Here is a 24,793-nt window from a genome sequence, read left to right as displayed (position 1 = left end):
AAAAAGGCACGAGCCCTGCCTTGATCCCAGATCCTGAGGTGGAAGGATGTGCCAGTGGCTCAGGCTTCTGCTGGTCCCAGGAACAAAGGGCCCAAGAAATTGAGGCCAGGCCCCCTGTCAGCCTCGACCCCCGTCAGCCTGGGCTCTGGATCCCCCCCTCTCTATCCAAAGGGGAAGCCTTCAGTCACAATATCGATGCCTGGTACTTGGAGGGGACAGAACCCATTCAGATTAAGGAGAGCTTTGCACGTGTGCATTTGACAACCCTCTTAACAACCCTATGAACAGGGAGCTATGTGCTGTACCCACTGTACAGGTAAGGACACTGAGGCTCATAAAGGTTTGGATGTCTTGTCTATATAAACACAGCAAGTCACATGTCCGAGGCGGGATTGGAACCCAGGTCCTCCTGAGTCCTGTCTACCCACATCACAATGCGCTCTTCTCCTCTGGCTTCTGGTCTGTCCATTTACCGTCTTCTGTCTCACTCAGAGAAACAAGACCGAGATGGAGAGGGAGCTCAGTGCTCCTCTCAAGGGCTTAACAACCGCTTCATCCGCTCTATGCAAGGGCAGCCTTGTAACCAAGATCATTCTGAGGAAAAAGGTCCAGCCTGGGATTCCTCTGTCAGTGCATGCGTGGGCAACGAATAAGTCACTGAGCACCTACTCTGTGTCAAATGCCGGCCCTACCCTCTAAGGGCTCACAATCTCTAGGCGTGGACAGGACACACAGGGGGTTGGTCTGGGAAGTTGCCCTGATGGAGTCGATTGACACTTGCTTCCCTCCAGTAGTAGGGGTGGGGGTGGGGGGTGTTTATTTGATAAGGGTTCCCAGACTTCTAAGAGATGGAAAGCGGTGCCGTTAAAGTCTAAAAATGCCTGGCAGATGGCAAGAAGATGGCCACAGGGGGTGGCTGGGTGGGGCACAGAATGGAGTCAGGGAGCCCGGCCAGATAGACTGAGCACGCCCCTCACCAAATAGGCCAGTTCAGGCTTTTCTTCCAAATCGGGGTACATCAAACTGCCCGGCCTGTGGAAGCCTGGGGTCATCGAGGCCTCTTCTAGGAGAGTCGGGGGGAAGCCGGGGAGGCACCAGAAGGTGATGCCAGAAGAGAAATTTGAGCTTGGCAGCTTTGAACCCAACATGAACCAGGGCTGAGAAAGCAAATGCTGTGGTGGTGATGGTGATGATGGCCGCAAATTCTGTAATCATCATATGATAATTCTCATCATGGGCATCTCTATCATGCTTTCAGGTTGGCAGATTCCTGTATGTGTTAGCGCTACATATGTTATGGAATAGCCAGGGGACATTGCAGAACACAGAGCCCTGGGACTGGGGCCAGGAAGACCTGAGTTCAAATACAGCCTCAGACACTGTGTGTCCTTGGGCAAGTCATTTAACCTCAGTTTGTCTCAGTTTCCTCAACTATAAAAGGGGGGTGATCATAGCACCTGCCTCTCAAGGTGGTTGTGAGGGTCAAGTGAAATATTTGTAAAGTGCTTAACATATTTCCTGGCAGAGGGTAGAATTTAATAAATGCTTATTTCTTTCCTTCTCTCTTTTGATCCTTACAAACACCTTGGGAGGCAGGTATTCTAACCCAGTAGTTAGAATCCATTTTCCTTTCACATGATCCCAATATTCATGCACAGACACCCTTTTACTGTCAAGTTATGTCTGTTTCTCCATTATTTGAACCCTGAGCCGGTTTGACTTTAGTTATAAGGACCCAGTGAGAGAGGGGGGAGGTGAGGTAGAAAGAGAATCAGAGAGAGAGAGACAAAGAAAGAGAATGAGAGAGAAAAAGAGATGGATCTGATATTCAGAGACAAAGAGAGACAGAAACAGGTGGGAAAAGAGGGACAGAGAGAAAAGGCAAGAGGCACCTCATGCAGAGCTCAGTTTCTTCACTTACTATTTAGTCCGTTCCAAACAAAAATGCTGGTGGGGCCGAGCCACGTCTGGTAGGGATTACTGATGCTGTTGAAGAATGTCAACCCAGAACTCAGCAGCGACGTGAACAAACTGAGGAACAACAGGACGATGACCACCGAGTGGAGACTTTTCCGAGAAGAGTTTGGCAATATCTTTAAAACTGAAAAGCAAAATGGTGTACACACGTTCAGATGGCAAGATTCTTGGTGTCAGCCTTATATTCAAGGGTCAGGTGGTTCATCTATCTTTTCCCAATAGAGTTTTAAGGTCATTCAATGCAACTCGCTCATTTTACAGAGGAGGAAATGAGGCCCAGAAGGGGAAGTGACTTGCCCTGAGACTTGTCAGACCTTCATTTTACAGAAAAGGGAATCTGAGACCAAGGCCACAGGGTCCAGAATTAGAACGGTTCAGCAGAGAAACAAAATGGAGAAGTAGATTCCAGAGGCAAACAACAGGCACGTTCACCGGGGCCTCTGTTCTGGGTGCTCTGCGCGGTCCTGGGGTCCACATACTGCACACACTTTGCCCTCAACAAGCATGTAACCGAATGGACATATGCAACCAGAGAATGGGAAGAGAAGGAAAGGGATAGAAGTGATATGGTGCCTACTATGTGCTGGGAGCTGGGCTAAGTGCTTTATGAATATGGCCTCCTTTGTCCTCACTTATGCCTGAGAGCAGGTACCATCATGATCTCTTGTCCACCTCTGACATCTCCTGGCTGTGCGAGGCAGGCCTCTGAGCCTCAGTGTCTTTAGCTATCCAATGGGATGAAAGACCCTCCTACATTCTCAGACTTGTTGGAAACCCCCCAGCAGCCTGAGTTGTTGTTACAGGAAGTTACCCTCTGGGCAAGGCCTTGTTGCTTGAGAAGATTTGGGATTTCTGGTTCCCCTGACCAGACAAAGATGAAAGGGCCTTGGCCAGAAATGGAGCCCACATAAAGGGCTCATCAGAAGCTTCCTGGCCTGGAGTCTTTCGACGCCTTCCAAAGTCTTCAAAGGGAAAAGGAGGAAGGGAGAGAAGCCACCCAGAGACATTGATCAGCTTCGAGTCCATAGGGAGCAGCTGTTACACAAACAGGAAAGCAGTGGAGACACTCAGAAATTCACAGGAGATTAAATTCACGAGTTAGAAATAAAAGCTGGGTCCACAGGGATCTACAGAGCACCCAGCAACAACAGCAACAATGGCTGGTATTTATGGAGTGCCTTAAGGGTTACAAAGCCCTTTACAAAGAATATCTCATAGGAGCCTCACAAAAATAACTCTGCAGGGGGCGGGAGGGGTGCTGTTATTACCCCCATTTTACAGTTGAGGAAACTGAGGCAAACAGAAGTTAAGTGACTTGCCCAGGGTCACACAGCTGGGGCAAGTCTGAGGATCTGAACTGAAGCATCTGCTGCTCTCCCTTTGTGGTGCCTCCTCTTTGCTAGAGTCCAGTAAGCAAAGGTGCATTGCAGGTGGCCTTCCTGCTCAGGACAGTCAGACCTATGGCCTCTGGGGTCCCCGTTCCTCTGAGATCTCAGGATTCTCTGAACTCTGGAAGAAGAGAGAATTGGTGCAAAGCAGAGATGGAAGCAAAGTTCTCCGGGAGAGGAGCAGGGGGAGGGCCCATCTTCAAGAGTATTCTAGACTCTGGGCAGCTAGGTGGCACAGTGGATAGAGCACCGGCCCTGGAGTCAGGAGGACCTGAGTTCAAATCCAGCCTCAGACACTTAACACTTACTAGCTGTGTGACCCTGGGCAAGTCACTTAACCCCAATTGCCTCACCAAAACAAACAAACAAAACAAAAACAAAAACAAAGAGTATTCTAGACTCAGGATTCAGAAGGGAAGGAACAGAGGGACAGAGCCAAGGTCAGGCAGGATCTGGATGACGGACAGAGAGTGCACTCTGCTCAGGCCCTTGGACTCTTATTCTACAGCCAGCCAGTCATCCTGACATCTCTGGACCCAGACAGCTCCGGAGCAGAGAGTGAGGCTGGTGACCTTGCACGGCCCCTCACTCAAATCCAATCTGCTGCAAATCATGACGTGATCCGGATGTCATGGTCCCCTTGGAGAATAAAGGCCCAGCACCCACAATCTGACCCTCCCACTTAGCCTTCCTTGACAAGGGAAGACAGAAGTGGCCCAAGGCGTGTGCCACCAGTTCCCAGACCCCATTTTGTCCCAAGGCCTTCTGGGGTGGCTTCAGCTGCTGGGCTGCAGTGCCAGGGAATCATCATGTGAAGATGTTCTGGGAAACCTTTGATCCAATAACCCCAACACAACCTCGGACAAGAGATCAGAGCTGACTGAAGATGCAGATGCTATGGACACCGCCTACAGATGGACACTCCTGACTGTCTGCTTCCACCAGCCCCTGGGACAGCTCTCCCAACAAACCACCTCTGGGTCCAAGCCCAACAGACTAATCTCTCCTGCTGGTGATGGCCCTTACGTGTCCTGGAGCCTCCATTTCTCCAGGCCAAACACCCCCCTCCCAAGTTTCTCCTCAACAGATCCAGAAAAATAGGAGAGGAATGTCGGACAGCCCGATTGCCAGCCATTTGTACAGACTGCAGGCCCAGGCCTCTGCTGAGCTCCAGCAGCGAAGTGCTGCAGAGGGTGGCCATTAATCACTGCGGATGGAGCCGTGCAGATGAGCCGAGCCTGGCCTGTATCCATCAAAGGAGCGTGTCTGCGGACTGACAGCAGTGTAGCCAATGAGGCTCCCTGGGGATTGGCCATCAGAGGGCTGCTCTTGTACCTACGCAGGCTCAGGCTGCGTTGGGTCACCCTGCAGGAGAGGGCGCAGAGCTGGCTTTGTGCAGCCTGGAGTAAGGGCCCTCCTTTCCCCTTTCAGCCAGATGCCACCTCTCTGGCAGAGGACACGGGGAGAGGCAGCACAGGCGGGTACAACTTCCTCCCCACGTGCAAGGAACGGAGTGTCATGGGCACCCCGCCTTCTCCTTCACTAGGGAGGGCCTGAAGCCAACGCCTTCTTTAGCTCCGTGTCCTTTGCCCCTGGTTATCAGAGATCGCCAATGGATCAGGCCGGTATTAAAACACCTGCGGGAAGCAGCCTGGCACAGAGGAGTGGGAGATGGGTCAAACTGGAGTCACCGGCCCTGGGTTGGAGTGTAGTGGCTGTGTGACCCTGGGCAAGTCATACAACTCCCCAGTGACTCCAGGCTATAACTTATGGAAGAGGAGCTATCTGCATCATGGGAGAGTCTCCAGAAAAGAACTTCCTCATACTTGTACCAATAAATCACAGGTGTGGATGAGATAAAGGAGAAGATGAGACAAAAACAAGCCAAAAACCAGTTGTTCTTGAGTCAAGAAGTTAAAAAATGGATGATCACACTGGATTTTGAGTCAAGGCCCTGGAGAAGGACCAGCTTGGTGGGGTGGGGTGGGGGAGCCACATGTGAGACCCTGAGAAGGCACCTCACTTCCCTGGTTCTTAGTTTCTCCACCTGTCAAACTGAGACATAACCCTTGTTCTACCTGCCTCACAGGGCCTTGTCATCCTGAAGGCTCAGTGCCAGTGTGAGCTCTGGCGACAGCCACGGTGACATTAGAAGAATTTTAGGCCAGAGGAGAGAGCAGGGCTGAGAGTCAGCCCATCTGGATTTGAACTGCATCTCTTCTACTTACTGACTACATGACTCTGGGCATGGTCTTTCCTAGGGGCAGCCAGAGGGCGCCAGAGTGCCCAGAGTGCCAGGCCTGGAGGCAGGAAGACAGCTTCCTGCGTTCAAATCCTACCTCAGACACTTACTAGCTGTGTGACCCTGGACAAGTCACTTCACCCTGTTTGCCTCAGTTTACTTATCTGTCAAATGAGCTGGAGAAGGAAATGGCAAACCTTTCCAGTATCTTTACCAGGAAAACTCCAAATGGCTTTACCAAGAGTCAGACATGACTAAAAACAACTGAACAACACAGTCCTTCTTCCCCTCCTGCCACCCCTCCCAGGGTCTCAGTCACTTCTGTAAAATGATAAAAGGAGGCCAGGCCCCTTCCAGCTCTAATCCTGGCATGTATTAAGACAAGATCCATTGATCTGACATTTTGGCTGCTGTCTCTAGTTCTGAGCCTCCCCCCACCTTAATGACCATGTTCATTTTGTATATATTCTCTCTGTCTTTACCTGTGAACATGTTGCCTCTTCCCAGGAGAATATAAACTGTGGGAGCACAGGGCTGCCTCAGCTTGGTCTTGGTATCACAGGCACCCTGCACGGTGCCAGGCACAGAGTAAACACTTGACAAAGGCAGGTTGGATTGAACTGATTGAACACGGACGCTCGACAAAAAATGATCTGGGATTCAGGAAGCATTAGAAAAGACTGATCGCCAGAAATACTCAACAGCTGCCAGTAAAATCAGCAAATCTAATTCCATTGTTCCTTTAAGAGGACACACACTTGTGTGGAAACCCCAGCCTGGGCCACTTTGGCCCTGAGAAAGGTCAGGCCCAGCTACTTCCTCCTCTGCCGAGGTCCTAACTGCAGGAAGCACTGTTGGGCCATGGGCTGCCAGAGGCAGTGGAGGCAGGGGGCCGAGCCCTGATGGAACCATCACTGGGGCAGCCAGCAGGGAATTGGGGGGGGGGCTCTACAGAGCCTGCTCTGCCCTTCTGCTTCCTTCTCAGTAAAATGGGGAACATGTTAATGTGTAGTCAAAGGTGGGCTGGTCAGTATGTTTAACAACCAGCTTGGGGAGAGGGGTGCCCATGACACACCTTTAAACTTTTTTGTTGTCATTCAGTCGTTTCAGTTGTGTCCAACTCTTCATAACCTCATTTGGGGTTTTCTTGGCAGAAATACTGGAGGGGTTTGCATTTTACAGATGAGGAAACTGAGGCAAACAGGGTGAAGTAACTTGGCCAGGGTCACACAGCTAAATAGATGTCTAAGGCTAGATTTGAACTTAGCTCTTCCTGACTCTGGTCCTGGAACTCTATTCACTGAGCCACCTCTATGCCCTATGCAGCTTAATCTGCTTTATCAACATTCTCTCCATCATTTCTTAACTCCAGACATTCAACAAAACAATAAGCCATTGCCTGATTTGGAGTTCGCCTATTTCCAAGGTGTGAATGCTCGCACTCAAAATTTAATCACCAGTTCTGTGCCGAGCCGGTTTGAGTTGGTCCCAGCACACCTGTACCTTCAGTACCACCTTACAGGGTTGTCCTAGGCTCAAACAAAATGTTGGATGAGAAGAACAGTGTATGCCTTAATGGGCTCTGTGAAGGTCAATTATCCAAATTAAAATAACGATTAACACAAAAGTCCTTTTAGTGTCATATGATGTTAACAACAGATTCACTCTTCTAATTATGTTGGCTTCAATTTCACAACTTCTTGAACAATCATCTATTGTTACGCATCAGGCACTGTGCTAGGCCCTTAAGGATACCAAGATGAGATCCTCAAGATGTTTACATTCTTCTGAGAGGAAAGAACTGCCTCATAAACTCCATCTTGTCACTGAACTTGCCTGGATCTCAGCTTCCTTACCCTATCAAATCAGGGGTTCTCATCCTAGACCCCTTTTTCCATCTCTGGTGAAGCCTTAGGGACCTCTTCTCTGGGTCATGTTTTTCAGTGCATAGAATAAAATACATAAGATGGCAAAGGCAACCAATTGTATTGAAAAGTTCTCAAAACCTCTAAAAATCCAAGTTCTTGGCCCCAGTTTAAGAACCCTCAACCTAGGTCATCTCTGAAGCCTCCTCCAACTCTAGACCTGTGATCTTATGATGGGATGCCCAGAGATGAGTGACAAGAAACCTAAATAGCAGCACATTCATAGAGACAGGGTTTAGACCTGTGCCATTTCTTTCAGGGCATACTCCCAAGTGTCTTCACTTATGCAAGTTGTCACCTTCTCAGCAACTTCCAGGCTTCAAATTGTCTAGATCCCTGAAAGGCTCAGGGACTTACTTAGGGTCCCAGGGCCAACTGGCTCTCTGGCTACTACCGTGACAGAGTGCCTTAGCACTTGTGAAGTATAGTACATCTGTGATTCCGATGACTTGTGAATTCCTGTTTTATATGTGCATCGTTAGGTCCCACCCCACCACCCCACTTCTCAGGAGAGAGAGGCTGCCAGAAGGTCATGGAAAAGGGACTGGATTTGAAACCAGAGAACCTGGATTTGAACCCTGACTCAGACATTCATGCTCACTGGGTGATCCTGGGCAGGTCACTTAATCTCTCTGGGCCTCAGATTCTTCACCTGTAAACTAAGGGGGGCTGGATAGTTTCTGAGATTCCTTTTAGCCCTAAATCTACGTCTGACATGCAGCCCTTCCATCCCAGCTGTCAGCTGAGATGTAGCTTCTCTGGGGAAATCAAATGAGATAATATTTTTAAAAGTGCTTAACATCATGACTGGCACATAGTAGGTGCTATCTAAATAAATGCTAGAAGTGGTGGTGGTGGTGGTAGTAGTAGTAGTAGTAGTAGTAATTCCTTGTTGTTCTCCACATTTCTTGGGGAGATTATTTCACATGTAGTCAGGCTGCATTTAAATGACTTTAAACCAAATCATTCAGTTCCCTGTACAAAAACATTATACTTCCTAGGCATTCAATACATGTCAAGTTCAATTGAGCTGTATCCAAAACTTCAGTCCAATTAGCTGTCTGACATTATGTAGACAAAGGAGTTGACTTGTCAGCCAGTTGATGGACACCTCAGTACATAACAGAAATCATGTCGATACAAATTTCTCCAATGCTAGGATGCCCATGAGATTTGGTGTCAGAGCACTTGGTCTGACAAAGGAGTTGACTTGTCAGCACAGTTCCGTGTGACATTGAGGAAGTCCCTTCACCTCTGAGTTTTAGATTCCTCATCTGTGAAATATCTACTCAATCCCCACAGCCTCCTTCTCCTGATCCATTTATGACCCCACTCACTGCAGCTGCTTTTCCAACCTCATTCTTCCTCAAACCTCTCATGACTCCCCCTCTCAGCTAAGGACTTCAACTCATCCGTCACCCCCCAAAATGAGGCCATTTGCTGAAAGCTCCCTCTTTCCTCCTCCTCCTCTCACATCACTCAGATGTCTTCTGCCATCATGTCCTCCTCAAACCCCCGTCTCACATGAAGAGTGGCCTTTTCCTTTGCTAAAGCAAACCCTTCTTCCATACACCTTTGGTGCCATTCCATCTTGCTTCTAAAGCAGACTTCCCCCTCTATCAATCCCATTTGATCACTAATTTTCTATCTCTCTCTGTCTACTGGATACATCCCTACTGCCTACAAAGATACCTGTGTCACTGCCATCTTTAAGTATGGTCCTCTATCTCTCTTCCTCTTCCTTAGGTGCCTCTATCTCCTCTCCTCACTGAATTCTAAACCCTTTGCAGTCTGGCTTCCAGCCTCATCATTCAAACTACCCTCTCCAAAGTTACTGATGATCCCTTAATTGCCAAATCTCTCGGCCTTTTCTTAATCCTGATTCTTTCTGACCTCTCTGCATCTTTGGACGCTGTGGATCACCCTGTTTTCCTTGGATGTTCTCTCCTCTCTAGATTTTCACGATACTGGTCTCTTGGGGTTCTCCTCCTAGCTGACTGCTCCTTCTCAGTCTCCTCTGATGGATTTTCTTCTAGGTCATGCCCACTAATCTTGGCTATCCCCCAAGGTTCTGTCTTGGGAACACTTCTTGATACTATCTCATTTGGTGATCATGTTATCAGCTGCCACTCATCACAGACGAATCTCAGACTTGTGTATCCAGTCCTAACTTCTCTCTTAAGCTCTGAATCTGCTTCACCGAGTGCTTCCTGGTCGTCTCAAATTCCATATTCATAGACACCTCAAACTCAGCCTAACCATAACAGAACTTTTTCTCTTTTCCCCAAGCTCTTCTGTCTTCCCAACTTCCCTATTACTACAGAGGACCCTGCCATTCTCCCAGTCATCCAAACTCCCACCTCGGGGTCATCTTTGGCTCCTCCCTCTAACCACTCATAGCCAATCTTTGGTCAAGTTTGATCGTCTCTGCCCTCACCTCATCTTTCTTCTGTCTTCCTTCCTTTCTCCTGACTCACTTGGCTGCCACCTCGGTTAGAACTCTCTCATCAATTGACACTTAGACTATGTAATAATCACTTATAGACATAGCGTATATGTAATATGTAATAGTCACTTACATGTAACTATGTAATAGTTATTTATAGTCACTTATAGACACTTAGACTATGTTTTTAAAAGGAAAAAAAGCCCCAAATACACCCCCCAGGTACTTTATCTGAACAGAAGTGGAAGCATTCAGGAAGTCCCCAGAATATTTCTAAACATTTAGCTGTTTGGGAAAGTACAGGCATGAATGTCTGGGGGACATTTAAATATATATTTTTAAACTTTTTACCTGGATGGCTGAAGTTTTGGGCTGCTGGGGAAATATTGGTTATTATAACAGTGATAATAACAGTAAAATAGCATGCATTTATAGAGCACTTTAAAGTCTGCAAAGTAATTTACATGAGTTATTCCATTTAGTACTGAAGAGACTTGTGGAACACAATGGAGAACTGACTCCAAGATGTATGATGAATTGATTTTCATTAATTGAATGGCTTCATTAAGTTAATTGATCAGATTATTTGGGGATTTTATGAACATAAATCGAAACATTTCTTTCTGTCACTTGGTTTCACAGCCAACAGCCTCATTGGGAACACATTTATTGCCTGCACACCTTAAAGCAAAGTTCTGCAGAAATCATCATGTTTCAGCCAGCAGCAGTTTAAATCCAGGCTGTCAGAGAACTTCTGAAACAAAGGGGGCAAATGGATACTATTGTTGTTGTAGTCACAAATTATTATTATCCCTGCATAATAATAAGAACAGCTGACACTGAGGCTTAGAAGATACTTTATAGAATGATTCTCACCACAGCCTGAGAAAAGGGAGATGATTTCCCCCATTTTACAGGAAAGAAAACTAGAGAGAAGCGAATCGCTCTTTTCTTTCCTTTTTATTTTTTAACTTCGATCCCTATCTTTTATTTTTCTATCACCTTCATTTCCCAACATATCTCTGTCTTCCCTTCCTAACCACCCACCTTGGTAACAGAATGAAGGAGAAAAAATGTCAGTTCAGTAAACAATGGACCCTTGGAATCCGTGATGAAAGTTTAGAGATCATATGACCCAATCTCCTCATTTTACAGGTGAGGAAACTGAGTTCCCGAGATGCAATGTGACCCACTCAGCATCATACTGTGTCTGACAGTTTATGCAGTATCTCATGCTCAGTCTCTACTCTGGCACAAAGTAAAGGGTGAGTGTTTTCTCCTTTTTCCAGGATCATCAAACCCATGTTTTCTGAGACCAAGTCCTTGTTATTCCCAATTATTACAGCAACAATGGTGGATTACTGTTTCTTGGTAAACTCAATTTGATAGAGAAGGTGACTCAGAAAAGTAGAAAGATCACTTGTTATTTGTCCTTCATTCTCAAAGAGGACCATGACATCAGGGTGATGTCATGACTTGAGCTGAATTTATATATAAGTGAAGCAGAGCCACCAGCCTCGTTTCTCCTCCAGAGCCATCTGGCTATGGTGACAAGACAGACATCAAGACAACTGGAGATGACCCTAATGCAGTGGGAGACTTTGGCCTTTTTAAGCCTTGGTCTTTGCCAGCTCTCAGTTTGTCTGAGGCAAGGCCCTTTTAGTGATTAAGGCTAGGTAAGAAATGAGGCAAAGCATGGCCTCTTTTACTTACTCAAAAAATAATCAATCTGGGAGGGAAAGACACTCAGAGGTTCTGGCCAGAACAGAAACAATTGCTATTTATGCCCACTCTGAGCCATCAGAGACCAAGCAATGACCAAGTGAGGCTTGGGCTGGGACCTTTGGTTGATCAGCGAGAGCCAGAGTGATTTGGGTGTAAGGCATGGTCAAGTATTTCCCTTTGAATCCCAATGGCTTTATCAAAGCCTGGTTTTCCAGTGCTGTATTTCAAGAAATCATAAATGAAATTATATGGGGCAAAGGAGTTAATTGTCCTGGTTTTTGTAGAATAAATAAGTAGGGAACAGAAAATAATCTACCTCATAAGTCCCAAGATATCCTTCGAGGTTTCAGAGATCAAAATTTATATCCTTTGGACAGAGCACCCAGAGGTAAGGGTGTGATTCCCCATGTGGTCAGAGAGAAAGGAGGCCCAGGAGGGAGGGAGGAAGCAGCAAGGATATGAAGAAAGACAATGATAGCCCCCATTTTACCTTCTTTCTAATGGAGAAGACAACAGATTTCTCTACAAAATGCAGAGAGGATTGTACTTCACCGTCTCAGAGACAGAAGGAACTTCTGAGGCCAAAGCCAGCTGAACTCAGACCATCTCTGCAAGATCCCAGGAGGTTCTCTGCTTGTACCCCTCCAGCAATGGGCAGCCCACTGCCTCCCAAGGCAGGCCCTCCCCTCTCAGCTGGTTCTCATTGTCAGTAGGGCAGCTGTAAATGGTATCATGGCCTAGTATAGCCAGAGTTTCCCTGGAGCCAACAGGCTCTATCACAGGTGCACCATAAACCCAAACCTACAGAACTGGGGACAAGATTTTGGACCAGCCTTCGGTCTCTAAGTATTAGGCAGGTTGTCACATGGATTACCTGAAGGGAGAACCAGGAACACTGAAGAGACTTGGAAAGAGGATTGGTTGGAGGTCAGGAAAAACTTCCTAAGATGAGTCTTGTCCCAAAACTAGGGTGAGCTGCCTCGGGAGGTGATGGGCTCATCCCTCATGTAGGGGTGAACCAGCTGGCCTCTCAGCTCCTTTCCAACTCTGATATTCTGCGTGAGACCCTCAACAATGTCACGTGACAAACAGAAGGAGAAAATACTGAGTCTTGTGTTGGTTAATTTCTGGGAAGCCTGCTAGAAGCCCCCAGCGTTAGTGTGGGGGAGATGCTTTCTGGGTAGATGGCCTGGCTGACTTTTAAAGCGTAAACATAAACCATTGTAAATGTAGTCTGGGTGACTCTCCAAATCTACAGCCAAGAGCTGGACCCTGTCCTGTCATCATCACACCATGACTAGATATTATGCAGATAGCCGAGGAAGTCATGCATCCTTTGAGGATGGTTCATCCATTCCAATCCCTAGGTAAAGTTCACTTCAATGGTTTTCAGTGGTTTGTTTAGCTCTATCCAGACCTTTTTTCCTAATCCTCCCGGTATAAAGGAGAGAACGCATTTTAGCAAATAGGAGTGATTCCAATTTTGAAAATTTCACAGATAAATAAATAACCTATCACATCCCAGCCATTCCAAAGGGCCCCCAGAACCCAACCTCCATCCAAGGATGATGCCCCTGTAAAGCATCCATGCCCAAGACACAGGTGCCCAAAGCAGAGCACCATTTCATGTCCAGCTTTGACGGGATTCACTTTAAGCAAGGATTCACCTGACAAGCCAGGGGAAGTTGAGATGTTTTAGAGGTCTAGCATCTGGATCACACTTTTAATCATCTTGGGATCGCCTTAGACCCATGTCCATTACCACATCCACCTTCATCAGCCCACCCAATCCAGCCTCATTCATGAAATCTATTGGAAATTTTACCTTCAAAGACTAGGTCTGATTCTGCTAGCCCTGAATTCAGTTCTTGGGTACTCATGCCACGGAACAATCCATACGTGACAAGAATAGTCCCATTGGTGAAACTGCTGTCTCTGAATTCGATCTTCCCTGTGACCCACTCTGGGAGACCCAGAACAGCACACACAGTCGCAAAGGAAGCCAGGCTGGTCACGAAGCCCATGGCAAACATCAGCGTCTTCTGGATTGTTGGCATTTTGTCTGGAGGGAAAGGAGTTTCCCAAACTGGAGGGTCGTCTTTTCTAGCTCTTGGTCCTTATCCTCAGGAGTGCTCTGTGTTTTCAGAGGGCTGACTTTAGTCGAAAATGGAAAACCCAACTCTTAAAGTGAGAACTAACACCCATGAACTTTGCACCGTGAGCACTAGTCATAAAGAGTTGATGTGACTGTACTTTGGTCCCCAGAAAGGGGTTGCCACAGTTACAAGCAGACAACAATGATGAAGGCAGGTGGCTCTCTCCCCCACTTCCTCGTGCCTGATTAATCTATTACTGCCTTGCCAGGTGCTCCCAGGCCAAGTTCATTCCAACTATGGCAGGCTAGGGTGGGGATTCAGGAAAATGAGTAAGGAAAGGACTGGCTTGCAGAGCTCACAGACCTCCAGCCAGCAGAGAGCACATAGGGGGCATCTTGACAGCTCTCAGATTCTGAAAGGGCTCTTCTGGCCAAAGAGTCACCCCTCGAAAATGGGGCTGATGCCAACATTCCCAGGCTTTGTGGGTGCTCAGCCTATGAGCTCAAAGTCATGAGATTCTAGATCTTAGATCTAGGCCTGGGGAAGGGCCTTTAGAGGACTTCATTTTACAGATGGAGAGATGAAGACCACCAAGGGCACAGGGCCATGGACTTAGCCCTGGAAGGGGGAGGGGGACAGAGGGAAGGAAGGAGAGGCAGAGGGCGGGGGAGGGGCAGGCTGATGAATTACAGGTCTAATCAGTCCCCAAGCAGTTAGTAAGTTCCCAGAAGGGGCCAGGCACTATCTCGGGCCTAGAATCTGTATGAGCACACACAGAAATGCACCGTTGCCTCCATACCCACCTAGACAGATACACGGTGGAAGCTGGTTTCCCACACTTTGCTATTTGGAATAAACTCTCCAGCATTTCTGTTTATACACGGCCCCATATCTACACAGTTTGACTGTAATTAAAGATCGGTTTTGGTAAAAGGTGGCCTTGATGGTCCCACCCAGAGGGCCTGTTTATTGTTTTTACCTGAATGCCTTTGAGAACCCATTCATTCAGGGCTCCTGGCCAAACCAGGAAAGGCCCACTGGGGAGTCTCGGTTGGTTAATCAGGTCTTCCATTTCTGGGTGGCACCTCAAGGCCCCACCTCCTGCAATGCCAGGCTTTGCCAATGGAGAAAACAGGGACCAAGCTGCCAAGCAAAGACTAGTCCAGCATGCATTGTGGCATCTATGGGAATGGGACCATGCCACGGCAAGCCTGTAAATTAAGGCCTGGTGAGAGACAAAAATCTCAGCTTAGTTTCTGCCGGGACCCGGAGAAGTCCACCTGGCTCTTCCAGCAGACTGGGGCTGGGGCTGCGGTTGGAGATGGAGGGCAGGGATGAAGGTTGCAAAGGAGGCAACCTTTGGAGAGAAGGTTAAGCTTTCTTTTTCTTTCTTTTTTTTTTAGTGAGGCAATTGAGGTTAAGTGACTTGCCCAGGGCCACACAGCTAGTAAGTGTAAAGTGTCTGAGGCTGGATTTGAACTCAGGTACTCCTGACTCCAGGGCCAGTGCTCTATCCACTGCGCCACCTAGCCGCCCCGAGAAGGTTAAACTTTCAATAGAAGAAAAAGATAGCCTCCCTTTGGACTGCGAAATGGGCTGAAGCCAGTCCTGCCGGAGAGCTAGTGTTAAACCATGGGCCTTCCAAGGGGATCCACATCACAATTTAAGCTTCAAGGCATTGAAAGTAGGGACTGTGTTTTTCTTACCTCTGGGGAAAAGACACTATTGACAGCATTCACCAGGGTGAATAAAATGGGCATCAGCCCACACAGTTGAAGAAAAAGCCCTACATATCACAAATAAAAATCCACAAGTGTTGGAATATGCTTATTAAGGAACCCAATGATCTTATTTTGTTTTATTCCTTTCAAGGTGGTGGAATCTAAGTCACTGAACATTCATTCGTCCTTTCTTTTTCATTGTTTTTTCATTCTTACTTTCAACAGAGATCCGAGAAGCCACAGGGCATCAGACAACAGTGGGGATGACAGGGAAATGGGCTGGGAGACAGTGTAGGGATAAGACCTGGGCCCTGCCCTCAGTTAGTATCAGCTAAGTCAGTATTGCCAGGATCATCCCTGGAAAACTCTCAGTTTAGAAGGCTGGAGAGGAGCCTTGATGGAGCAGAGGACATGCCGGGCCAGCGTTAGGGAGAAGGTCATGTGATAGATGAGGGAGCCATGCTTATTATCGCAGTCACCCAGAAAGGACAAGACAAAGATGGCCTTCAGATTCAGCTACTGGATTCCATCAGAGCTTCACGTGCAACATCCTGAGGCTTTGGCTGACCTCGGTGATCATCCAGTCAAAACAACAAGTCCCTGACCCAGAATTTCTAGTCACCTAGACTTTACCTGAAGATGTCCAGAGAATGGGAATCTACCAACTCTGAGGCAGTAGAGAGTGGAAAGGGAAGGAAAAGAGGAAGCAAGCATTGATTAAATACCTACTATGTGCTAGGCATTGTGCTAAGCACTTTACAAATTTCTCATTGGATTCTCACAACTAGGCTGGGAGGTAGGTGCTATTCTCCCCATCTTATGGTTGAGGAAACTGAGGCAAACAGAGGTTAAGTAACTTATCTAGGGTCCCAAAGCTTGGAAGTGTCTGAGGCTGGATTTGAACTCAGGTCTTCCTGACTGCAGGACTAGGGTTTTGTGCACTGCCAAAGGCCACCCATTTCACTTCTCTTCAGCGTCCAAGTTTAAAAGCAGCATCTTCAGGTGTGGCATGCACCTGTAACCATTTATTTTTTTTTTTTTTGCGGGGCAATGAGGGTTAAGTGACTTGCCCAGGGTCACACAGCTATTAAGTGTGTCAAATGTCTGAGGTCGGATTTGAACTCAGGTCCTCCTGAATCAAGGGCCAATGCATTATCCACTGAGCCAACTAGCTGCCCCTGTAACCATTTTTAAACAGACAAAATCCAGTTGAAATGACCCTCCAGGAAACCTTGCTACTATCTCAATCTCTAGACCTGCAGACATTTGCTTTGGCTGTGCCCCTCTCCTGACCAGAATGCCCTCTCTCCTCATCTCCCTCTCCTGGCTTTCCTGCACTCCTGCAATCTTACCTTCTACAGGAAGCCCTTCCTGACTTCGCTAGATGCTAGTGCCCTCCTCCTGCTAGTCATCTCCAGATTCTCCTGCATCTACCTTATTTGCACATTTATGCATTTAATGCAATTTATGCATTGTCTCCCCCATTAGATGGGGAGTTTAGTGAGAACAAAGACTGTGTTTGTCTCTCGTGATGTCTCCAGAGCTTCCGTAGCACAGTGTCTGGCACTTAGTAGGCACTTAATGTGTGTTGACTTGACTTCAAAGGACCCTAAATCCTCTGAACACGACTCCCCACACTATGTAGCCTACCAGCCCCCAGCAGCCACCGAGCTTCCCAATATATGTGTAGTTCTGCTGGTTATAAAGTTCTTCGTCATCTCCATCATCTCTCTCCCCTTCACAGCCCCAGTTCCTCCAACCCCATACAGCCTCATTGAGACCTTCATTGGCTTCCTCCACTGGTCCACACCTCTAGACCTTCTCCATCTTATCAATCTCCTCCTTAATGCGATGCCCAAACTGAGCACTGTCCTGGATTTGGGATCTGACCAGGGCAGAGGCCATTTAGACGATCACCTCTGTAGTGGTGGGCACAGCCCCTCTCAAGCACCATGAGATCTCAATAGCTCTGCTGGCTGCCAGAGCACATTGTGGATGCAGAGTCAGCTTCTGGTCTGCTGAAACCCCCAGATCCTCTTCAGAAAACTGGAGTGCGAACAGGGATCTCCTTCCTTGTCATTGTGAATTTGACTTCTTTTGAAACTATAGGGTAAGTTGCTGCATTCACCCCTGTTACATTTCCTATCACTCCAGTTGGATCCAGACTCTGTCATTCCATGTGTTAGCTCTTCCTTCCCATCGTACACCATCTGAAAAATTGGGCTGCCTCTGCCTTCATCCACATCTTTGAAATCCCTAGCCACATCAGTTCTGATCTTCAGGCTTGGTCATAGGCACGGTTATGAGACCTGAAGTTGGTTTGTAGTGTGCACCTGGTAGCCCAAGGGATAGATCACTGGGTCTGAAGTAAGGAAGATCTGAGTTCAAATCCCAACTCAGACACCTAATATCTGTGTGATCCTCAGCAGAAAATTCTTCAACTCTCTCTGCCTAAGTTTCCTCAACTGTAAAATAGCACCTTCTTCTCAGGGTTGTTGTATCAAATGAGAGAAAATGTGTAAGGTGGTGAGCATAGAGCCTGACACATAGTAGGAACTTAATAAACGCTCATTTCCTTTCTTCCCTTTTAACTCCTCTTCCGTCCCTCCCCCCCCCCACCAAGAGCTTCTTTCTGATCCTCCTACATTTATCCACCTCTTTCTTCCCCTCCCCGACGCCCCCCCCCGCCCCCACCCCCCAGCAAAACTGGCTCTTACAAAAGGATCTCCTTTCAGTCATTTACACTTCAGTAAGAATAAATGTGCCTGTCTCGGGAAAGTTTGCGTTTGCAGCTTTGTATTCATGTTAAAGCCCTTTCCAGGGTCAGTGGTGGGGCAGGTAGAAAGGCTTTCCCCAGATCTCTTGGATTCCACTGGCAGGTCTGTGAGTTGGAGGAGAGGGAAAGGCTGCCTACCACCCCTATGCTTTTCCTGCTCTTGTTTCTTTATATTTCAGGAACATTGGACTTGAAAGACCCAAGTTCCAGAAGATCCTAGTTCTCCTGCTTAGTAGATGTATGACCTTGGAGAAGTCACACTACTTCTCTGAGACTTCTTACCTCAGTACTTCAAAGTAACTGTGACATCTTTGGCTGAGAGTGTCCTCACCTGGCACAGGCTACATGTTCTCCAGGCGTTGGGGTGGACAGGACCATTGCCAAGGTCGCCTCCCTGATTGCTGACTCCTTCATCTCTTCTGTAGTCAGCCACTCTGCACAATTCCCATTCCTGTGGCCTTGGTTGGTGTGCATAGTGTTTTACTGGGTGACCAGCTGCTTGGCTTCTTGATTGATCAGTCTGAGAGGCTTCCTTCTTTATCATCAAAGTACCACAAGAGGCACAATTTTCCCTGGGTAGTCTTCCTTTTCCATCCTCATAGATAATGAGCTTAAAGGGAGCAAGGAAAGTGGTGGAGCCGTGTCAGGGCAGGTTCTTCTCCCTGCCAAGAAAGGAGTGCTCTGGGCCCCCTTGGTCTGGGATTACGGTTCTTGGACGCTGCCAGGACTGAAGGCCTGTCCAGGGGAAGAGGAATGAATCTTTTTCTGCTTGGCCCCAGCTGCCAGAACAAGAGAAGTGGATGGACGTCATATCAAGGCTCCGTGGGATGCATTCCCACTCACTGGAAGGCTTCCAGCAGTCAGGATGCGCCTCGCTGGCAGATCCCTGGTTGGGAGCGGCTGCACCGATGCCGTCCCCCTCCACCCCTCACATTGCCCGCCATGGGCTGCACCCAGTAGCTGTCCCCGGAGAGCACACAAGTAGGAGAGGCTCGCAACCAGCTTGGCCAAGGATTTTCCAGCCACAGAAACTCTCCCAGTTCATTGACCAGGATGCAGAGGAGCAGAGAGCTGGGCTGAAGGGGAAGCCCCAGACCTCGGAAGCATCGAAGTGTTCATAACCACTCTCGCCTTTTTTCTCAGGGGTCTTCAAGGAATTCAAGACGGAATGTTCAGAGCCTGTCCATGTGAAGACCCTTCCCCAGCCTCTCATCTGAGGGACTATGACCCATTGCTTCCTGGCAAAGATTTGGTTCCTACCAATCTAGCCAGCTAGGTGGTAAAGCTCATAGGAAGATGGACTTGGAGTCCAGAGGACCTCAGTTCTACCTCATGCACTCACCTGCTGAGTGACCCTCGTCAAGTCATTTCAGCCCTGTTTGCCTCAGTTTCTTCCTCCGTAAAGTATGGGGCCACATTCCATGGTTTCCAAACTCCCTTCTAGCTCTAAGACATCACAGGGTGATGTCTTAACTTGCTGGTGAATTGGATTTCAGTGAGGCAGAGTTGTGCAAAGTCATCAACCTCACTTTCTCCTCCAGTCATCCAAGCCCAGTGACAAAAGTCAGGATGGCTGGCGTTGGCCTGCGATGCAGTGGGTCACCTTGGCGTCTTTGATATCTGACCAAGCTCTAAGTGCTCCATAGAGCCTGCTCAAGTCGCCTTCATGGCCATTGAAACAAACTGTTCTCATCTGCCCATTTTGCTGGGGGTGGGGGAGTCTTCACATGCTTGGGGTAGACACCCCCCTAACTCACTGAAGGGTTGGAGATTCCCTCCGTTGACCTCATCCTGCCTTAGCCCATCTGCTGAGATGGTTTGCTGGGGCATGGCCTTGGAGCCACAGGTGAGAGTGGGGTGAAGGTGGACACCAAAGGTGGCTGAGCAGCTCTCAGCCCCGAGGGGCTAGTCCTCCCTGAACACCCCCTACCCCACTGATTCCAGGCCCAAGTCTCTCAGCTCAGACAGTGGAAACTCCAGTCTGCCCCCCTCCCTCCCTTCACTGTCTGCACACATGTACCAACTCTTCCTGGAGGGACATGCAGATATTTAATCTTGTGAGTTTATGTTTATGTTTCTGTGCATTTTTAAAATCTGACTTCCTGTATTTCTCTCCTGGAAGGGAGGACGTTCTGGAGTGCAGACAGTACAAGCAAAAGCCAGGTGGTGGGAACATCCCAAAGAGATGGCCCTGCTAGGAAAGGAATAAGAAAGAGGCTGAGGGGCTAAAGGTTGGGAGGAGGTGGCTGGAAGGCCTCTTCAATCTGATGGCGTGCAGCTTGGAACCTGGAGCAAGGGAGTCACTGGTGTCAACTGGTTTTGAGAACAATAACCCGAGCCTCGGCCTCCTGAGTGGGGGTGGGGCTCGTCTCTAAGACAACCACATCTGCCTGCCTCTTATCCTCCAAAGTTCCCCCTCCTTGGCTCCTCAAGCCCCTTTTTCAGTTGTGCCTGGCTCTTCGTGACTCCATTTGGGGTTTTCTCCAGCTCACTTTACAGATGAGGAAACTGAGGCAAACAGGGTGGAGTGACTTGCCCAGAGAGGATGTTAGATGGATTGCCATCTACCCCTTGGGTCTCCCCAGCCTCACTAGTCCTCCCCATCACCCAGGGTCTCTCCTCAGCATCATCCCTCAACCCTTCCTTCCTCCCAGCCCACACCCTCTGAGCCAGTCTTGGCAGATCTTCCTCTCGTTCTTTCCAACCTTCCCCTTCTCTCCACTCCTCATCCACCACCCTGGTCCAGGGCTCCATCGCCTCTCACCTGGACTATGCTCCTGTCGTCCTGATGTCTATCTTCCCAGTGGACCCAGATGGCTCCGGAGGAGAGAGTGAGGCTGGTGACCTTGCCCAGCCCTGCCTCCCTTCAATCCAGTTCAGTGCAGGTCACAACATCCCCCAGTATTAGGGTCCTCTTTGGGAATGAAGGAGCAACAACAGCAACAAGAACCTGGATTATTGATATAACTTCCTTTCACCAACTCAGTGAGTTAGGTCCTACACTTGTTCCCATTTTACAGATGGGGAAACTATAGTTCAGACTGTCCCAAGGTCTCAAACTTGTTTGAATTTGAATCCAGGATTTCCTGACTCCTAGGGGCAACTCGATGGCACAGTGGATAGAGCACTGGGAGTGAAGTCAGGAAGACTCGTCTCCCCGAGTTCAAATCCAGTCTAAGACGCTTACTGGCTGGGTGACCCTGGGCAAGTCACTCACCCCTGTTTGCCTCAGTTTCCTCATCTGTAAAATGAGCTGGAGAAAGAAATGGCAAACCACTCCAGGATCTCTGCCAAGAAAACTCCTAATGGTGTCAGAAAGAATCAGATACAACTACTACGACCGAACAACAAAAAGAAAGAAATCCCCTCCTTCCTTCTTTGCCTGCAGGACTCCCCTCCAAAAAGTATTCCTAAGCTTGGACTTCCTCCCACTCTGGAACCGTGGGAATTCATCCCTGGCTTAGCTATTCAAGGTCCCCGTGGCTAATCTGTTTGCTTATCCAGTCTGTGGGTCTTCTTGACTCCATCAGAGAGGAGTTCAGTACCTCATAAAGGCATCAACTCTGGCTGATTTCTAATTAGACACCCCATTAACCAGCTATGATTCTATTACAGGCATACTGGCCTGGGAGTCAGTCAAAGATCCACCCCTTCAGGGGGCGGTCATTGAAGCCAAATGGGTACAGATGGCAAAGACAAGCACAGACCTCAAGGGACCTCTGCAGTCCTACCTGAGGCAGATCCTTCCAGCCTCACGGTGGTCTGATCAGCCGCAGCCAGACTCACTGGACCTCTGCACAGTGATCTGATTTTGCTCTTCTCTGAGAACAGACAACAGCCAACCAACTGGCTCTTCATAAACAACGGCCCTATGTATCTGAACTGCTCCAAGCCCTCTAAGAATGGAGGGTCACCACCTGTCCAGGAAGTTCATTCGACTTTAGGGAAGTTCTCCCTGGGGAAAGTCTTGTCATATCTAAGCCTCCATTGCTACTTCCTCTAAATGCTCCTGGTTCTGCCCTTTTAGGCCAAGCAGGTAGGACAAGCCCTCCAGGACCGAGGCACTTCCTCAAACGGGGTGTCCCGGGGGCACCCACCAATCCTTTATCCATGTCTTTACCAAAGTCCTCCATACGGCCTCCCCCACAAGCCACCAGATGCCTTCCCGGGACCTTCTAAGAATCCGTTCTCTCCCTAACTTTACATCCGTGGGAAGGCTGCGAGTGCAGCCTTCAGACGGACCACCCCTCACTTCTAGGACTTACTTCCTCCCCTTTTACAATGTGTTCCGTTATGTCTGACTCTCAGTGACCCTATTTGGGGTCTTCTCGGCAGAGATCCTGGAGGGGTTTTGCCACTTCCTTCTCCAGCCCATTTTACAAATGAGGAAACTGAGGCAAACAGAGTGATGTGATTTCGTCAGGGAATGGGTCAGATTCCTTACATCTTTCAAATCTGGCTTGCTTTCTCTCACCTTCATAGACACTGTTCTCTCTGACATCTTCCCAGATTTCTCTGAATCCACCCTTTTTTGTTAGTTCTTAAGACACAGTACTATCCCTCCCTCGAACGGTAACTTTCTTCCATGATCTGGTATGAACTTAGCAATATCCCCCTCCTGGGACTGAGTCTTTGCTCGTAACAAGCTGTTTTTACCTGCCTTATACCTCTACATTCTCCTTCAGGTCACCCACAGTCCAGTGCTTCTGGAGTCTCCATGGCCCATTGTGCCTAGCGGCGAATCATGGCCTGGAGAATAGTAGTGTTTGAAGAGTAGCATAACTTCAGTGAAATCACTGTGCAGCTTCCCAAACTCCTCCACTTATTCAGTTCTGGATCCAGCTCAGTGTCCATCCAGAATCTATGTACTGATGGTCCAGCTCTATGGGTTGACCATCCATTACAGGTCTTAGTCTGGACATTAGGTATTTTTCGTCCACTTGGATGCATGTGTGGATCATCTCGCAAGTCTCTTCTGAATAGCTACATATCTGACTGAGGGCCCTAAAGTCTAACCAAGCTCCACAGTAATCCTTCTTCACCTCTGTGGTTTTAAGGTTTTAAATAGCTCTTTCCTCACAACAGCACTGAGGTAGGTGGTGCAATAGTACATGTTTCCTCATTTTACAGATGAGGAAACTGAGTGTCTGAGAGGTAACATGACTTGTCCACTGGCATACAGCTAAATGACTGGGGTGGGATATGAATTCAGGCACCCTATAGCCAGATCTGACACTATACAAGCAACACAGTCACCCAATTCTGGAAATATTGGAAATTTTGATCACTTTCTCCTCCCCCCATTTACTGTGTGTATTGACTTGCTTATATGTGTTCATGCTGTTTCCTTATGATCTCTAGATCAGAAGCTGTTTGAGGCCAGGGACGGTTTATTTTTTGTCTGCACTCCCAGCACACAGCAAGTGCTTTGTAATGCTTGACAGTGGATTGATTTGTAACAGTCTTACAAAATGAGCTAGTGCTCATTTAAACCTTGGGTGGGGAGGGGGGAAATATAATGTGATATAAATACAGCATAATGGCCCCCAAGGTCCACATGGGTCCATCTTCTTTGGCTTTAGCGATTTTACTTTAGGCAAACGATTATGAATTACGTTAACATTGCTTTCAGCCCCCACTTAAGAAAACCTCTACTGTTTAGGCAGAGGCTGGGTTCTCTCCCTAACTTTACATCTAAATCTATCTCGAGTTAGCTTCTGGCATCCTGGTGATTGAAGTAAAATTCTGTCTTACTAAAAATGTTTGGGCAATGGAATAGTGGATTACATGATGGTGTCTGTGGATAGATAGGTAACAGGAGGGAAAATCAGGGAAAGCAGCAAGATCTTCTTGGAATTTCCCTCAGCCTGGGGCTTCTGCTCCAAGATGCTGTCTATAGCTCCCTTCTCCACCACAAATCTCTCTCTGTGGTCCTCGGGGATGTGCTAGAATGCCAAGCTTGCCCCACCCTCTGGAATGCAGACCCTCACAATCTGTCCCTCTGGATGTGAGATAACTTCTGCCTTTTACTGAATACAAATTCCTTAGGGCATAGCCAAGTCTTTCATACAATCACTGATTTGTGTAGGTGTATGGGCCCTGTTCATTCTTGTATGTGCTTTTTACCTAACCAGGTAATTACTTCGAGTGGGTCAAACATTGGAGCCCCACCCTCACAGATCTTTAAGGAATTTATCCTCTTTCTGGACTCTTCTTGGGAATCTCTTAGGAGACTGGCCTTGAAGATCAAGCCTGGGAGATTCTTTGTAAAGACATCTAAAGAGATTGAGACTCCCCTCTTCCCCATAACTCAGTACCCCACAAGGTTCCCCTAGGTGCTGCCTTTGAATGAATGAGAGAGGAAACAGAGTCAGGGGAGAGATTGGAAAGAAAGGCCAAGACAGAGACAGAGACAGAGACAGAGACAAAGAGACAGAGACAGACAGAGACAGACAGAGACTTTGAACACACCCCCTCCTCCCTGCGGTAACTGGAAA

General features: G+C 48.0%; 1 protein-coding gene across 1 annotated transcript in view; it reads right to left on the bottom strand.

Moving 5' to 3' along the window:
• The window catches only part of CLRN3 (clarin 3), a 20,522-nt gene extending 6,625 nt beyond the window's left edge, over positions 1-13,897 (bottom strand). The window contains exons 1-2 of the mRNA XM_043986355.1: positions 13,529-13,897; positions 1,922-2,101 (exon numbers count right to left, since the gene is read on the bottom strand). Coding sequence (XP_043842290.1) covers positions 1,922-2,101; positions 13,529-13,760 — 412 coding nt within the window. The 5' untranslated portion in view covers positions 13,761-13,897. The remainder of the gene's footprint in view (positions 1-1,921; positions 2,102-13,528) is intronic.
• Between the last annotated feature and the right edge of the window lie 10,896 nt (positions 13,898-24,793).

This window comes from Dromiciops gliroides, chromosome 2 (assembly GCF_019393635.1).
Source record: "Dromiciops gliroides isolate mDroGli1 chromosome 2, mDroGli1.pri, whole genome shotgun sequence".
Lineage (NCBI taxonomy): Eukaryota > Metazoa > Chordata > Mammalia > Microbiotheria > Microbiotheriidae > Dromiciops > Dromiciops gliroides.
The sequence above is the reverse complement of the archived record's forward strand: the minus strand, read 5'-3'. Positions and strand labels throughout refer to the sequence as shown.